Source organism: Benincasa hispida, chromosome 8 (genome assembly GCF_009727055.1).
Source record: "Benincasa hispida cultivar B227 chromosome 8, ASM972705v1, whole genome shotgun sequence".
NCBI lineage: Eukaryota > Viridiplantae > Streptophyta > Magnoliopsida > Cucurbitales > Cucurbitaceae > Benincasa > Benincasa hispida.
The window spans coordinates 40,632,026-40,650,426 of record NC_052356.1 but is presented as its reverse complement, the minus strand read 5'-3'; the positions used below and the strand labels follow the sequence as shown (position 1 = coordinate 40,650,426).

The following is an 18,401-nucleotide window of genomic DNA, read 5'->3' as shown; positions in this document are numbered from 1 at the left end:
CTTATTATAACTTAAAGAGCAGTTATTTATAGCCTAAGATGATTAACTTATTAAAGATAATTAATCTAAATTAACAATTTAACTACTTTTAACTAAATTATATACATAAGTAAGTATAGCTCAAGTGGTATAAAATGTGTTAACCACTAAGTTTAACTTTTAAAAATTAAAAACTAGGTCTTGTTTGATAAAATTTTATCTTTTAAAAATTTATTATTTTTCTCAATTTTCTTACTTTCCTTTTTCTATAAGAAACGTATAAAATGCTTATTCAATTTCAAGAAAAAGAAAAAAAAAAACTACTTATGTGTTAATGTAGTGTTTAGAAATTTTAGTTTTTAAACTATAAATAAATTATTTAAAAATATTATTAAAAAAAAAGTTTCAAACCCCACTTGATAATGGTATTGCTTTTTGTTTTCTATTTTAAAAATTTAACCAATACATATTACTTCCATAAAATAAAATGTCGTGTTCTATTACCTACTTTTTAAAAACATCTTTAGAAACCTAAACAATTTTTTAAAACTATATATGTGTGTGGTTTTGTTTTTTAAATTTAACTTATATTTTAAAGAGGCAAAAAAAATTTCCAAAAACTATAATAAAACAGATATAATTTTCAAAAGTAAAAAATGAAAGACTGATCAAATAATTTAAGCAACATAACATCGAACCCTTGGAAATAAAATTTTATCATAATGGTTGGGAAAAGTGATACCTTTCACGATAGCCCACATGTCCTTTGTCTCTATATGGCAGAAATACTTTGAGAGTGAAAAAACATGTTTCACGTGTAATCTAGAGATGTCAACTGATCGAGACAGTGATGGATAGGATGAGATTTGACAGAGAAGACATGTTTAATTCTCATTTTCGCATAATTTTTTATTTAGTTTTGTGGGGGTCGAGTCGAGAAAAAATTTCCATTTATTTTTTATTTATTTACATATATTTTTTAATTTATTCGCAACCAAATAGATGAGTGTTTATGATTTAAGTTAAATTATAAAAAATATTTGTGAACTTTGTATTTTATGTCAAAAATACCTGTAAAGTTTCAAAAAAATGTTCTTAAACTTTTGAAAAAAATGTTTAAAAAATATCTTTATCGTCAGTTTTATATAGAAACCATTATTATTTTATTTAAAAATACTCAATAATTTTCAAAAGTTTTAATAATGCCCCTAAATTATATTTTTGAAAAGATTCAAAAGTACACCTAATGTTAATATATGAATGGAAATTGTTAATATTTTGTTTCAAAAATATTTATAGACTTTCAATGCTTTTAAATCTTAAAGAAAATATATAACTACCAATAATGGAATGTGGATAAAGGTTTAGAGCATTTATTTTTACTACTATTATTATTTAAAGTTAAGAGCACCAACTTTTGTTTTCACAATGAGTTAGTAACGGTTTCAATTCATATACTAACTCTAAAGATATATATATATATATATATATTTTAAGTATAAAGACATTTTTTTTAACTTTTGATAGTTCATGAATACTTTAAGATAAAATACCAACAATTTCATTGAGGAATATTTTTCTTAACTTCTTTTGGACTATTTAAAAGTACTTTTAAAATTTTTGAAAGTTTGAATACATTTTTAAAACAAAGGGTAAGGTTTAAGAATATTTTTTATAGTTTACCCTTTATTTCATACTATATTACCTTCCAAATTGTATTTTATATTTATTTATTTGATTATATATAATAAATAAAAGTTATTAATGACCAACTGCACATACGTGGTAAAATCTTCCTGATCAGAAAATCAAGGCCGCACACGTTTAAAATTATGGAATATCTAAAGCTCTATTTTGTAACCACTAAATTTTTTTAAGTCTACTTTTACTGATATTTCAAAAATACGTAAAATTTTGAAAACTCAAAAAGGTAATTTTTAAACCTTATTTTTTATAATTAAACCTATAAACCTTATCTCATGGAGTAGTTTAGGAATTTTGCTGATACATTCTATATTGTGTAACTGAGTTCAATAGGTAGGGAGAGATTTTAAACCTATCATCTCTTGGTCAAAAGATGTCTTGATGAATTTAGCGGTGCTTAGTTTGATTGGTTACATGTTGGATTGTCTAGAAACAATGGTAACTAATATAATCATATTATCCAAAGGCACAGACGCTCCATAGTTTATATAAGCTGCATAAAATCTTCTGAACACTTTTTAACCTTTAAGCTGCAGGTCTGGTCCCTAGGAAATGTGTAACAGTGGATCTCTCTGGTACATCAAAAACATAATATTACATTGCCCAACTCTGATAAAAACTTTTCAATATCATTTCATGGTTAAATTTCTATAATTTCAATTAGCCAGCAGCATCAAAGAAACTGGTGGAGCATAGCATTCTCTTTATTTTGAATATAACCCCTGCAATGCAATCCTATCTGCTGCTGTGGCTTACCATTGTTAGAATGTAACAACCTCAACTTGTCCAGTCTTCATCAGTGTCCTAAATGCCAAACAAAATTGTGAGCAACAATGTGCAAGATTCTAACCAATATTTATGAAAGGAATATGTTATAGTTAAACTATTCATCTAGTCCCTAAATTATCACTTTGATTTCATCTTTTGTCTCCCATTTAAAGTTTAATTGCTGAATGTTCGGCCACCAGTTATCTTCACATATGTAAGGAAGAAGGCAAAAGGAAAAGAGTTGGTTATGAATGGAGAAGCATCATCCAGTGGCACCAAAGACACTTAGAATGAAGATCAGTTATTTAGAACTCAAGGACACAGTTGTACAACCTATAGAACAGATCCTGTTCAAGTAAGGTCGTGAATGAGGATCAATTACCTGGAGTTACTTGTAGTTATTTTGATAGTTATATATATATAGTTGTTTAAGACAGATGGTTTTTATGTTTTCTGTTCTAGTGTGTGGATCTTCTCTTTAGAGTGAGAGGAAGACTGGTTGTAATCCCTTTTGGGATATCCTTTGAAGTTGATAAGAATCTCTATATTGATTCCTATCATAGCCCTCAACCTGGGGCATTTTGGTTCAATGGCGTAAAAGAAATTTGAGGAGCGTTTAGAGGCTATGGACAAGGAAATTGCAGAGATCAAGATCAGTGTTCAGAAGTTATCCGTGATGGATGAAACTCTTCATTAGCGAAGAGTGTTGAACGATTTATAATTCAAGCTGACCAACAATAGAAGGCTTCTGAAGAAATGAGGAAACTTTTGGCTTCTTTCTTTGGCTATGCTCCATAATCGTTCTGATGGGTCTACCGTTGTGGGAAGTTCTTCTCTGACTGCCAGTATGAGTGACAATGACACCTCCCCCAACATTTTGGCGCATTTGCACTCCAACAACAGTTCCAAAGACAATGATCGTAGCAAATTTAAAAAAGTTGAAATGTCGGTGTTTAATGGGACAGATCCAGATTCTTGGTTATTCCGTGCATCAATATTTTCATATCCATAAACTTACCGATCTAAGAAGTTGACAGTCGCAATTATCAGTTTTTGAGTTAGCAGCGTTGGATTGTTACCGAGCAAAAGAGGAACGTCAACTGTTTACAAGTTGGGGCAAATTGAAATTGGGTTTACTTGAACGATTTCGTTCCGCTAGACAGGGTTCGGTGTGTGGATAGTTTTTGGCCATCAAGCAGGAGACTACCGTGGAAGAGTATCAAAATCGTTTTGATTGGTTAGTTGCCCCTCTGCCTCAACTTTCTGATGAGGTTCTGGAGAATACATTTATGAATGGTTTAGTCCCTTGGATTAAAGTAGAGGTCGAATGTTGGGCTCCAATTAGGCTTAACCAAATGATGAAAATAGCCCAGTTGGTTAAAAATCGTGAACTAACCCAATTTGAAGCGGGCCTCAATAATGTTTTCACTTATAAAACAAGCCCACGTTCTTCGTTTCTTCCTCATGGCACCGCTTCAACTACCAAAGACCGGGGAAAGCAACCGGACATTCCCATGTGGACGATTACTCTTCGGGGCGTTTCCACTGCTAGCAATCGACAGGATGGTCTGGCTAAACGTTTGATTGATGCGGAATTTCAAGCTCGATGGGAGAAGGGATTGTGTTTTTGTTGTGATGAACGGTATTCTGCTGGTTATCGTTGTAAAATTTGCGATCAATGTGAATTATGCATTCTTGTGGTATGTGATCATTCCGAAGATATGGAAGTGTTTGAGGAGGGGGACAAAGTTTGTGGGCCAATGGAGTTGTAGCAAACGATTGTTGAACCTGAATCAGAGCCCGTCGTGGAATTGTCTCTCAATTCAGTAGTGGGTTTAACTAATCCAGGAACAATGAAGTTGGATGGCATGATCGGTACTGAGCGGGTAATTGTTCTGATTGATTGTGGGGCGACCCATAATTTAATTTCTCAATGGGTGGTTGATGTTTTGAAATTACCAATAGTTGATACATCCAATTATAGTGTGCTTATGGGGACTGGAAGGCTGTGAAAGGCAAGGGTATTTGCAAAAAGGTTGAGTCACAGCTGGGTACGTTCATCATCTACGACAAATTTTTACCTCTAGAAATGGGAAGTGTTGGTGTTATTTTGGGTATGCAGTGGTTGTTTACTCTTTGGGTCACTGAAGTTGATTGGAAGAATTTAACTAGGAAAATTAATAAAGAGCCTCATGAGATTGTATTGGAGGGAGACCCAAGTTTAACAAAGACACAAGTTGGCTTAAAAAAAATTATTAACTCGTGGGGCTCGGACGATCAGGGTTATTTGGTGGAATATCGTGCCATGGAAGGAGGCGTTTTTTTGGCAAAATGGTATGGGATACATAAAGTGTACACCATCAAGGAGTCAATTCCAGAATTGTTAACAGAGTTTGATGATATTTTTGAGTGGCCAAACGAGTTACCACCAAATAGAGGAGGGAAGCATCATATTTTTCTTAAACCCAGTTCTTCTCTACTGAATATGCAACCTTATCGATATGCTTATCATCAAAAGGATGAAATGGAGAAATTAGTTCAGGAGATGTTGGATTCTGGCATCATCAGACCAAGTGTTAGTCCTTACTCGAGTCTTGTTTTGTTGGTGAAAAAGAAAGATGGGAGATGGCGTTGTTCCCAATTCCAGTGATAGAGGAGTTTGATGAGTTACAAGGGTCAACCTTATTTTCAATGATTGATTTAAAGTCGGGTTACCACCAAATCCGTATGCATCCAAGTGATGTTGAAAAAAGGGCTTTTCGAACTCATGAGGAGCACTATAAATTTCTGGTCATGCCTTTTGGTTTAACCAATGCGCCATCCACTTTTCAGGCTTTGATGAATAAAGTATTCCGCCCGTAACAACATAAGTTTGTTTTGGTTTTCTTTGATGATATTTTGGTTTATAGTCGTAATTTGGAAGAACACTTATTGCACTTGTGGCAAGTCTTCACTATTTTGAGAGATAATAGTTTGTATGCCAATCAAAAGAAATGTCAATTTGCTCGTGAACGAATTGAATATCTTGGTCATTTAATTTATGGCAAGGGAGTAGAAGCAGATCCTGAGAAGGTCAGAGTAATGCTGGAATGGACTACTCCAACTACCGTGAAGGAAGTCCGTGGTTTTTTGGGATTGACCGGTTATTATCGGAGATTTGTGCAAAATTATGGTAGTCTGGCTGCCCCTTTGAATCAACTACTGAAGAAGGGAATGTTTGCATGGTCTAATGAAGCTCAAGAAGCTTTCGAGAAATTGAAAAATGCTATGGTAACACTTCGGGTTCTAGGCTTACCAGATTTTTCTCAGCCTTTTGAAATTAAAACTGGTGCTTCAGGTCATGGAATTGTTGCGGTTCTTACTCAAAACAAACGGTCCATTACCTATTTTAGCCATACCTTGTATCTGAGTGAGTGGGCTACGTCAATTTATGAATGTGAATTAATGTTTGTGATATTTGCAATTCAACAATGGAGACCTTATTTATTAGGTCGGAAATTTGTGGTACGCACTGATAAGAGAGCTTTGAAGTTTTTGTTGGAACAACGTGTCATCCAACCTCAATATCAAAAATGGATATCTAAATTGTTGAGATATGATTTTAAGTTAAGTATAAACCAGGCATTGAGAATAAGGTGGTCGATGCCTTATCTCGAGTACAACCCACTGTCCATCTTGCCTAATTATTTGTCCCAAGTCTTCTTGATATACAGGTGATTTGTGACGAAGTCGAGTGAGACCCGAAATTGAATGACATTATACAACAATTGAAGGATGATGAAAGCAGTTCCCATATTTGACATGGCAGCAAGGTATTATCAAATACAAGGGTAGGTTAGTTTTGTCGCGTTCCTCTACTTTACTACCGACCATTCTCCACACCGATCATGCTTCTGTATTTGGGGGTCATTCTGGTTTTCTGCGAACTTATAAAAGGTTGTTTGGGAGAGTTGTATTGGGAGAGGGCATGAAACAGGATGTTAAGAAGTTTGTGGAAGAATGTTTGGTGTGTCAACAAAATAAATCACTGGCCATGAGTCCAGCTGGATTATTATTACCCTTCGGTATTCCTGAAGTCATATGGGAGGTTATTTCCATGGATTTTGTTGAAGGCCTACCCAAAATAGGTTTTTTTGATGCACTCTTAGTGGTGGTGGACAGATTGACTAAGTACAATAATTTTCTAGGACTAAAGCATCCTTTTACTGCCAAAAGTGTAGCAGATATCTTTGTGAAGGAAGTAGTTCGTCTTCATGGTTATCCTAAGCCTATTGTCTCGGATTGTGATAAGATCTTCATGAGTAACTTCTGGCATGAGATGATTCGTGCGGCTGGGGCCAAATTAAATTTCAGTTCTACCTACCATCCACAATCCGATGGCCAAACTGAAGTAGTCAACCTTTGTTTAGAGGCCTATTTGAGATGTTTTTGTAGTGAGCGTCCTAAGGAATCTGGATCAAATGGTTGCATCGGGCTGAATATTGGTACAATACAACCTATCACATTTCTATTGGCATCACTCCTTATCAGGCAGTTTATGGACGTGTACCACCTCCATTGATATATTATGGAGATTCTCTCACACCAAACTCTACATTGGCCCAACAATTGAAGGTCCGTGATGTCGATTTAGGAGCTCTCAAGGAACATTTGAGGGTGGCTCAGGACAAGATGAAAATTTGTTGATACGAAGCGACGTGAGGTGGAGTATGCGGTGGGAGATTGGGTGTTTCGAAACTTGGCCAATAGAAGAAACGTCAAACTGTCTCCCAAATTTTTTGGGCCCCATCAAATTTTAGCAAAGGTGGGCCCAGTAGAATACAAGTTAACTCTACCTGAGGGAGCTAACATCCATCCAGTTTTTCATGTTTCTCAGTTGAAGTTGGTGGGCCCCACTCATACAATTCAACCGGTTCTTCCTCAGTTTTCCAATTCTTTTGAGTGGATTACGGAGCCTGAATTAGTTAGCGGTTATCGCAAGAATCTTACACTCAAAATTGGGAGGTTTTAGTGCAGTGGAAGGGGTTACCGGTCCATGAAGCAACGTGGGAGATTTTGGATGATTCTCAGTGTCAATTTCCAGCTTTTCAACTTGAGGACAAGTTGAGTTTGGAAGGGAGAAGTACTGTTAGGCCACCCGTTATATTCACATATGTAAGGTCAAGGCAAATGGAAAAGAGTTGGTTATGAATGGAGAAACCTCATCCAGTGGCAACAAAGACAGTTAGAATGAGAATCAGTTACTTGAAGTTATTTGTAGTTATTTTTATAGTTATCTTATATATATATATATATATAGTTGTTGTTTAAGGCAGATGGTTTTTATATTTTCTGTTCTAGTGTGTAGATCTTCTCTTTAGAGTGAGAGGAAGACTGGTTGTAATCCCTTTTGGGAATCTCTATATTGATTCCTATCACTGAATTATTCAAACATTTTAATTTAATCACCGGCATCTGAAAAGTTTACGACAATGTGGACGCTTTTTGGTGATCATGATCAAGAGCTACATTTTTAGGCATATGGAGAACCCATTTTGTTCTTAACTTTACATGAAATAAATAATCACAGTATAGAAATAATAGCTTTCCAACAAACATGGTTTGAGGTACAACGGTGAGAAGTTTATAAAGGGTAGAGACTATTGTAAACAATTAATAGTTCTTTCTTTTTTGGATAAGAGACAATTTCATCGATATGAAATATCCGAAGATATCTAAGAGTACAAAGGAACCATTCAAATGGTATACAAAAGGTGTTCCAATTTCAGATAAGGAGAGTAAAAGCCGGTATATCTCCAAACAATTAATAATTAAAGAATCACAGTGAGAAATTGACTATATGTAAAAGCAAAAGAGTAGCTCAGTCGAATATTGCCATCAGACCCCAAATGAGTATAAACCTAGGGCCCACTAACTTCCAGTCCAATATTCTAAAAAATATGGAAGGATATAGGTTATAAAATAGGCAGTGAACACTCACCTCTTGAGAACTCGACAACTCTTCAATATCATCTTTAACCTACAAGATATAGATAAAGCATACTTAGTATACAATGACATCTACCGTCAACCATTTCAGAAATATATCTACAGTGTGAAGAGTGTAGTTGTCGGTCTTTAGTGGAGTGTTCGACAGTTATCGGAATCATGATTCGTGAATAGTAAATGGAAATAGACTACGTGGAGTTGCAAATTCAGAACGTATTAAATTTTTGGTTATAATACTATTTGATCCCTTATTTCGGGTCTCGTTCCATTTTAATCTTCCTACTAATAAATCTTTAAACTAGTCTCACCGTTAGTTTATTGTTAACTCTTCCTAAAAAAAGTCTTTATTAGCTTTTCCTCTATAAATTTTGGAGACATACTCACGGGTCTCTTTTCTTGCATAGAAATTATTTATTATTATAATTGAACCAATTTCAATACAAATCAACTTAAAACTAACAATAAGAACGAATTTTAAGATTTATTAAAACATTTGAAAGTACACACACTACATTTAGAATTTCATTTGAAAGTACAAGGACTAAATTTGGATGAGGCCAAAAGTACGGAAACCAATAACATTTTAAACTAAATTCTAAAAACCCTCATTTGTAGCATGATGAGGCAATAAGACGTGAGAAGAAGTGACTGGCTGAAGTAATTTGAAGGATGCCAAAGTGCCCCTTTTTAATTAACAACGTAAAATTATTTAGGGCTTTTTGTTAATTGCACCAAGCAAAAACTAACACGGACCATTTTAGAAACCTCGTGTGTTAACACATTAGATTTCATTGATAAAATAAATAACAAAATATTATTAAGAAAATTGTTGTTTTCAAATATAAAATAATGAGCCAACTTATTTACAAATATAGTAAAATGTTTTTCCATATTTAAAAATATTTCTAGTGGTTTTGTCATTTAAAACACCCTTAAAAAAAATCATAAGATATTGAAAAGTAGGAAGCAAAAAGTATTATTTGTGATGAGACCTTTTCACCAGCAGATAAGAGTCTTTTGGTATGACTTTCAAGGCGTTAAAAACACATTTTTAAGCAATTGTTATTCCAAACATGCCTTAAGTTGATTACTATTAAGATACTACTGGCTGCAAAATGGCAACTTGTGCAGTTAGATAATAACTTAGGGAAGCATGTCCACTTCAAGTTGGATTGGTGCATACAAGAAATCCTGAAGCTAATCAAGCAGCAAACTTTTGAAAGGACAATTTGTAAAAATGGCACCAGTACCTCATATTCTGTATCTTTCTTCTGGATTTTTCCTCCTGCAAATTCAAGCTAATATACATCAACCGACCATGTAAGAATACCATATAAAGACAGTCAACTGAAGGTGATTATAAAACTACACTAGCTGATTCCAGAACCCAAATTAGCATAAACTGCCTACAATATAGAGCACCGAAAATTAGTCCAAATACAGATGCACATCTATCTTGCGGAAATGAGAATCAATGTTCTAATAGATCTACTACAGTTGTATGATTGCTTGAGCAATCCTATTAGAATTTCCATGAGAACCCAGCATACAAGAGAGGTGATAAATTCTTAGTAAGCCAATATTGTCATATCTAAGCCTGTTAGAGAAATAACTAGCAGTAAGTAAATGGAGAGAGCAAGAAAGATATTGACCATCATCTTGTCCCCGGACAGCCCTCCTCTTCCTTAATCCTTCATCCTGAAAATACATGACAATCCAATAGGCATTTTGAGGAGAAAAGATGTTATTTTAAAATGAAGATTTGTAACCTGATCAATCTTTCGCTTTGAACCAGACAGCTGCATCTTTTGGACAGAAACTGTAGGAAACCAAATTTGCAGATTTGATGTTACTGTAGTATTCTCATGGTCATCATGATAAAATCAATGAAAAATATTAGAACCTTTGGTCTTATCCAAAATATATATATATATTAGAACCTTTGGGTGTTGAAGACCTCTTTGAACTTCTTGATGTTCTCTGAAAACAGTAAGCATTCATTTCAAATATATGTGAGAATAAAGATATAAAGTTCATTATTTGGATAAGACAATTTTGGAGGAGTTACTAGCACAAGATTGAGAGCTTTTTGGAATTTGCAGTTTCAGCACTTTGTTGGGTCATTTGGATGGAAAGAAACAACCATGTTTTCCAAATATGTTGGATGGTCTTTTCATTTTAATAGTTTCTTGTTTTATGATTTTTGTGTGCTCTAGAAGAATGTTATCTCATATTCTCTGTCTTCCATTGAAAATTGTATCAGCTAAGGAATCTATCACGTCATATATTGAAAATTTCAAAATCTTTAAAGCTGTAATGCACAAGGCTCATATCTTCGTTCTGTTCTCTGGGGAGGAGGCCTTCTTCTGCTTCCATCTTTAATCGTGAATACGATAGATGACTATTCCTTAATTGGAGCAGTAGGGAGGAAATGCTTAGTAATCTTCCAGTCATGAGGATAGGGAGAATTCTTTGGCGTGCAGCAGTCTTAAATATTTATGGAATGTAATAGGAGGATCTAAGGATAAGACTACAGAGGGTTTATAGGTAAGTAACTGACACATTTTAATACTTTGCTCTAAAATTACGATCACTTTTGTGCTGACTTTTGTAAAACATTATTATTACTGTTAACAACTAAGGGGCATGTAAATGCCTTTCCATTGCTTCACCAAGTGTTTTATACTTTGAGGGGGAGTATTCTTGTTTTGGTTCCTCGATAGCTAGGTTGTAACAGCTCTTGCTTGTACTTTAATCTGTCTTTAATGATCCTTTCCTTTTGCATCAAAAAAATAATCAGTAGTTTTAATAAACTCCTAAATGTAGCAGCAAATGAATTCCAAACCAACCTATTTCCACATATTAAGTAAAGGTCTTCAGATATTACCTTCTCCTCCACTTTCTTGAACAAACTAAGTAGAGTAGGTTGGACAAGTCCACGAGTATCACTCTGAGCACTTCCCTTGGCCAGAGAACTTTTTTTTTCCGTAGAAATTGATGTCTGATTTCCTTCAAGAAATGGGGGTCTAATTTCCCCAGCATCTTCATCCATAGAATCAACAGAGAGATCTTCTGTCTGTAGTAATCAATTAAGGGAGCGAACATACAGAAGCGGACAAATTTTAAGACTGAATCAACAATAATACAAAGTTGCAGAGAATGAATGAAAACAACTACTCAAGAATCATAAATGGGATATTTTCACGAGCATGATCTCCAATTGAAGGTTCATGTATGACAATGTTCTTTTCTTCTCCTTCAGACAAATCAGCGTAGGTGCTAGTGGACTCATCCTCAGAAGACACCTCTGCAAAACTTAACAAGAATAAAAAATAACTTAAATTAATTATTTCGCTGAACAGATCACAGAAAAATCATCAAAATTAGCTGAAATGAGCCTCAACATGAATAGGAATATATGAGAATGAAGAAGTTGCAATTAACTCACATTTGATCTGAGATTGTTGAAAGATTATTTATCTACCAACAAGACAAAAGATGGACTGAATGTTATGTTGGTAGTTTCATATTTGTACAGCCTTATAAGGATTATAAATACAAAACAATGTACTATATAGCAAATAGCACGGCCCAGCTGATCAAGTGAAAGAATCTGGAATTTTGCATGGGCTTAAGGTAGTTGAACTAGAGAAACGTCCCGGACTAATGCGGTGCTGGTTTCATTAATTCAACTACTTAGAGTATGTGTATACTGTCATTACTTTTTTTTTTTAAACGGATGTATACTGTCATTACTTGAGACGGGCAATGGTACAAATGGTTGCACTTTCTCCGAGAATGTGAAGAACTTAAGTGGACATTTCTTTTCACGGAAACTAATTTCATTCATAAACAAAATACATAACCCAAGGCAAAAGCCTCCCGAAAGTCAAGGTTACAAAAAGGCTCCCCAATTACCTAAGATCGTAGAAAATAAAATAATTGAAAGAATATTTAAATAAAGAAGCTGTTAGAAAATTAGTAATTGTATATTAATAATTGGTTAATGAGCTTTTTTAGGGAATAGTGTTTATAAATAATAGAGACTGGGAGAAGTGGGGGATATACATATTTTGGAAATAGTATAGAGAGAAAAGTAAGCCTCTTGAATGCTTGGTAAACCTTTTGAACTTTCCTTTGATATGGTAACACGTTTCAATCACTAGTTTCTTAATCCAAGTTCAATCTCAACTTAAGGACACATCAGAAGCCTTATAGGTGGCTACAAAATAATAAGATCCCACACTTCCTTTCAAGAGTTCTCCATTTCTTGAAGACAATTCCTTTCCAACCTAACCTCTTGGAGAACAGTCAACACCACAAACTCACATAATGCTCTCTCTATGAAATGGAGGCCACCTAAGAAGGCCGAAGACAAGCTAAACACATGTCGACTCTTTGAAAAACAGATTTCAAAGATCTAACTTTAAAATCATAAATCAATTATCAAATATGCATCTATAATATGGTCATGCAGCATAATCTTCTACCAATCGTAGAATGGAGATTGCCGATGAAATAAGGCATTTGATGCAAAATATTATTCGACAAGAATCCCTATTGTTTTCTGCCTTGTTGATAATAAGATAATCGGTATATGCAAAGGGTAATACTTGAATACTTTTCTGGCAGATCTTTCAGAATGTCTAACTGGCGTAGTCTTTATTGAATTTGTAACGTTGTCTTTGAGGTCCACTAAATCATCTCCATGTTCTCCTTTAAGGGAATTTTCTACAGCAGGATTGATTCCCTTCTTTTGAACACTCTGCTTACTCAAACCGGTAACACCAGCACCACCGTTAAAGTCACATTCTCCACATTGTCCCTGACATATAACAGCTAGGAGTTAGCAAACGCTCTCACTCTCCCTCTCTCTCAAGATGAGCTTCAATTCAGAAAATGAAAGTACAACAGAAAGACAGGAAAAACAGCACCAGTACACAAAAACAACTATACAGGAACCTTTATATATAAGCCCCCAAGAAAGATACGGCACTAGAATTTATACAAGTACTATAGCTAATTACAAGTGGTAAAGAGTGTACTAAAGTAGAAAAATATAATAAGAAAGGGAGATCCACAGGACAGGAAGAAATACACAAATATGGATCAAACGGTAACCTAGAGCAATCACATCAACCAGCCCAGTGAATAACTTCAATATAGAAACATGATCGGGAAGTTAGAATCAGTAGTAGTAGGCTTCTTGTAATAATAAAATCAGCTTCATGGAGATCCAAAGTAGAGTTACAAATTAAAAATAACTAAACGACTATTTAGAAAAGTAAGAAGTAATGTTACTGACCAGTTAAGTTACTTCTCTTTTTGCTAAATGGTTACATGAGGAAAATTAAAAAGTTTAGACAACAAAAATTATAGTCCTTTCACAGCATAAATTAGTCTGTCGCTCTCATAAGAGAAGCATTTCCATTATTCTGCTCCATAAATGATCTTGAGAAATGAGATGCTCGCTGGAATTTTACATGGAAATGTAGGCATACAACAACAATAACAAATAAATAAATAAAAATAAAATAAAATCACATTTTAAGGACCTAAGAGTTATCAAGAAACTTACAGTAGTCAATTCTATAGGAAAATCAAGATGAGCCTCCTCTGGATTTTCATCTTTAGTTCCAATCCACCATGCATCAGAAAAGACAATCTGCAGTCAGAGAAAAGAATGGTTGATTCATATGTACATGCTTCGATGGCATATTTCTTAAATACCAAGAAAAAAGTGTTTAGGATAGTACAATGATTAAATTAAAAACGTCATTTAACATAGTGAATTTGAACAAATGCCCTTAATCTGAAGATAATAAATACCAACAGGGAAGAGAAAATGACACCATATAGTATCGACATGAGGCATCTTTAACCAAAACACCAGGATAACAACTTTTTTTTCTTTTTTTGGTGGGGGATGATTGCCCTTGCCATACTTTTATCGGACAAACATTTCATTTTAAGAAGAAATCTTGCTAGATGTTCACAAGCTGTGGCCAATGCTTGACTTGTTGTCTGCTCAGACAAAAGGCCTAATACTAACAGACGTCTTGCATCTTGGGCATCAGCATTTTAGGCACCACGCTTCATTGGAACTGTTCTACTTTGTTTATTCACAGTGATGCCATCTGTATTGACTTTTATAACAAGATTAAGATAAGAATTTCCTCGTTGTGATTAACCAGGGTTTTAAGGAAAGTAAAGTCAGCTGATTATTCTGATGCATTAATGAATTCACTGCAAAAAGGTTAAGAACCTACCTTTTTTTTTTATTTAGAATCAACAACTTTCATTGAGAAAAAATGAAAGAATACAAGGGCTAAAAATAAAACAAAATAAATAAATAAAAACAAGCCCACCAGACATCCCTTCTGCAGAAAGAGATTCCAACTAAGTAAGACGTTTCCTAGAGAATAGTTACAAAAAAGCTTCGAAACCGAAACTCACAGAAAAACATGAAACCTCACTAAGGACCAAACCTCATTAAGGTCCCTATCCATGCCTCTAGACACTCTATTGTTCCTTTCACCCCAAATATCCCACAATACATCACACACCCCAGCAAATCACAAAAAACGGTTTCTCTCTGGAAAGCATATGAAGGAAGAACTCCTCGGTCGTCGTATTAATATCACTTTGCCCAGCTATCTGAACATCAAACTCCTGCAAGAAGTAATTCCACACAAAACTCACATACCGACAGTCCCAAAGAAAGTGATCTAGGTCTTCCTCCACCTTCTGACACAGAATACAGGAGAAAGGACCAATAACGAGGTCCTCTTCCTAGCAAGCCTATCCAAAGTGTTCACCCGACCCCGCAAAACTAGCCACGTAAAGAACTTAACTTTCCTAGGAATCTTAATCCTCCAGACCAGATCAAAGACCAACTCACTATCAAGTGTGGGATCCAACCATAACCTAATTATTAAAAGGGAAGGGAAAAAAAGCACCCCACAATCTTATCTGTATTAAGAAACTATCTAAAAACAAAAGAACGCCAAAAGAAAAGTTTATACATTAAGTCTAAACAAGAGGGCTAACAAACTTAAAGGATAAATATTTTTTAAAACAAAACTAAAAAGGAAAAAAAAAAGCATTTTATTGACGAGACAAAGTTTCATGGGGAAAAGACCGACAAAAGCCAAGAAGTTAAAACACTCTCCAATGGCAATAATAGAATGAAAAGGGAAGGCCACAAACAATAATTTTCTGAAAGTCGTCGAAAATCTTGTTCTTTCCCATGAAAGGTTTTTTTATTCCTTTAACAAAGCTTCCCAAAGGAGAGCCCAATTTGCATTGCACCAGAGAATTTTTGCCTCTTTAAAAGAAAAATCACAAACAATGACGATTTCAACCGGAAAGATAAAAAACGAAAGTAGTACATAAAGAAACATCCACATCATATTTATAAAACCAGCTACAACGATCATTTATTGTGCTATAGATCTTACAAGTTGGGGGGAAACTTTTCATTGAAGCACTCGATGAAGATGAAGAGAAATGGAGTTGCCAAAAATGAGGGACAAAAAGGAAAAGCAAAAGGACTAACCATATTATCAAAATAATCTTCACACATCACATTCTTTCCGCCTCTAGAGAACTGCAAAGTCAAATATCTGTTCTTCGGATACATGATAGTTCCAAACAACTTCATACGCCCCTGAAAAGAAAAACAAATAGTAGTCGGAACAATTCTACCACTGGATGCTTCATGACCACATAAAATCTACATCAGCATTCAAGGAGGGGAAAAAGGGGATATTTCTGTAAACTATAGAAAGGCAATTTACACCTCAAAATAAGGCTACTATATACTTTATATATCTAAAATATCCATCAGCGTCCATGCTAGCTTGCGCATACCCAAAAATATACTTTTACATCCATTTTCCAGGTAGAAATAAATAATAAGCCAATATTTAACTTGTTTTAAAGTTGTGGACTCAAATACCAAGCAAAGCATCTCATATTATGATAAATGATATATCATTTGAAATATGATGAGTTTAGCAAAATAATAATGATAATTAATAATTAATCAAGTAGTAAATTAATTTCATCCAGTTCTAATAATTAGAGAATGATTATCCAATAATTGATAGCTACTAATAACAACTAAATGGAGTCCATATAAACCAAAATACTCCAATATTAATCATGCCTTATCTATTACAATACAAACTTCACATTCTTTGTGGTTGAAAGCTTGTCTTTAATTTTGCATAATTGACTGATCAAAAATACTTCTCCCTCAAAAAAAAAAAAAAAAAAAAAGTTGAAATTAAGGTTTTTTACTCTAGGGACATTTCTGTCTTTTTACTTGTATCCTAGGGTTTCCCTTTTTTCTATTTAAGCTGGTAGTCACTATGTATTCATTGTATCAGTCTTCTAATAAGAATTCTTTATCTCGTGGTTTTTTCTCCCTAATTAGGATTTTCCACGTAAACTTTGTGTGTGCTATTTTCTATCTCTACTCTGTGTTTTTCATCATAGTAACAGAGCATGGAGACGAAACCCTGGCCACCATTGAGGAAAACCCAACAGGAGAGACTGACCGACCGTGTATACAACTTTCTTGTCGGACTAAACTCTAAGTTCGATGCAGTACGAAGCCGTATATTGGGAATCCATCCAATACCATCCTTAATGGAAGTTTGTTCTGAAGTACATCTTGAGGAAGATAGGTCTAGGGCAATGAATAATACACTTGTGACTCCGACAGATTCCGCTGCTTTCAAAACTTCAGGCCTTGCCTATGATAAACAGAACAGTAAGCCGCCTCCAGTGTGTGAACATTGCAAGAAAACTTAGCACACGAAAGATCAGTGACAGAAAGGAAACGACAGTCAAGTCGGGCACTGGTAGGTGAATCAGTAACTGGAGACACACAGTCTCAGAATCAGGAAAACCGCCAGAGCACTTCTGGTACAGTAAGAGTAAGTGCAATCGCCCAAACAGGTACTCTTCACTCCTTTGGTTTTGTTAGTATAACCGGTAGTAAACCATGGATTTTAGATTCAGGGGCTACAGACCACTTGATTAGTTCCTCCGACCAGTTTCTTTCTTATCGCCCATCAGGATTGCTGATGGGTCTTTTGCTCCAGTTGCTGGAAAAGGACAGTCGTCGCCCTTTGAGAGCTTCGTTCTCCAAGATGTGTTGCATGTGCCAAAAGTCTCTTACAACCTTTTATCTGTTTGTAAAATTACAAGGGATTTGAAATGTCGTGTTATCTTTTCACCTGATGCTGTTGGTTTTCAGGATCTGAACTTGGGGATGACGATCGGCACTGCCCGACATGACAGAGGGCTCTATTTCCTCACTGAAGAAGCCTCATTTGGGATATGTGATAGGACTAGTTTACTTTCATCTCATTTTTCTGTTTCTGAAACTGACTATATCTTATGGCACTATCGCCTTGGACACCCTAATTTCCATTATATGAATTATTTGTTTCCTCATCCTTTTCATAATGTTAATATCTCTAAGTTAAATTGCGATGTGTGTGTCTAAGTCAAATAGCCCCGTGTATCATTTAAATCTCAGCCTTATAAGCCTTCTAAACCATTTACCCTCTTCCATAGCGATGTTTGGGGTCCATCACCTGTTACTACCACCATTGGAAAGCGATGGTTTGTAACTTTCATTGATACTCTTGCTGGTATGTTGATGAAGTAATTATCACAGGCACCAATCAACAGTCAATCAACAAGCTTGTAACAGCCTTGGACTCCAAGTTTGTTCTAAAAGATCTTGGCCAACTCCGTTACTTCCTTGGAGTCCAACTGCACACTGTCCCCAATGGAGTTCTACTGAATTAGGAAAAGTATGTCAAGGACCTACTTCACCGCCTTGACCTTAGAGATCTAAAACCGGCACCCTCTCCAAGTGTTCTAAACAAGCAACTCTCTATCTCCGATGGCACTCCTCTTGACAATCCCTATATCTATCGGAG

The 18,401-nt window shown here is 35.0% G+C and overlaps 1 protein-coding gene across 3 annotated transcripts in view; it reads right to left on the bottom strand.

The window, feature by feature from the left end:
* Nucleotides 1-2,117: 2,117 nt before the first annotated feature.
* The window catches only part of LOC120082586 (DNA-binding protein RHL1), an 18,211-nt gene continuing 1,927 nt past the window's right edge, over nucleotides 2,118-18,401 (bottom strand). Inside the window, exons 2-12 of one of the 3 annotated variants that reach the window (XM_039037826.1) lie at nucleotides 15,998-16,108; nucleotides 14,018-14,104; nucleotides 13,053-13,264; nucleotides 11,639-11,754; nucleotides 11,327-11,517; nucleotides 10,380-10,419; nucleotides 10,209-10,258; nucleotides 10,092-10,137; nucleotides 9,690-9,724; nucleotides 8,432-8,470; nucleotides 2,118-2,487 (exon numbers count right to left, since the gene is read on the bottom strand). In XM_039037826.1, the coding sequence (XP_038893754.1) occupies nucleotides 2,461-2,487; nucleotides 8,432-8,470; nucleotides 9,690-9,724; nucleotides 10,092-10,137; nucleotides 10,209-10,258; nucleotides 10,380-10,419; nucleotides 11,327-11,517; nucleotides 11,639-11,754; nucleotides 13,053-13,264; nucleotides 14,018-14,104; nucleotides 15,998-16,108 (954 nt within the window). In that variant the 3' untranslated portion in view covers nucleotides 2,118-2,460. Of the gene's footprint in view, nucleotides 2,488-8,431; nucleotides 8,471-9,689; nucleotides 9,846-10,091; nucleotides 10,138-10,208; nucleotides 10,259-10,342; nucleotides 10,420-11,326; nucleotides 11,518-11,638; nucleotides 11,755-13,052; nucleotides 13,265-14,017; nucleotides 14,105-15,997; nucleotides 16,109-18,401 lie in introns of those variants that run through there. The other 2 variants (XR_005483225.1, XM_039037827.1) reach the window with 2 other exon arrangements.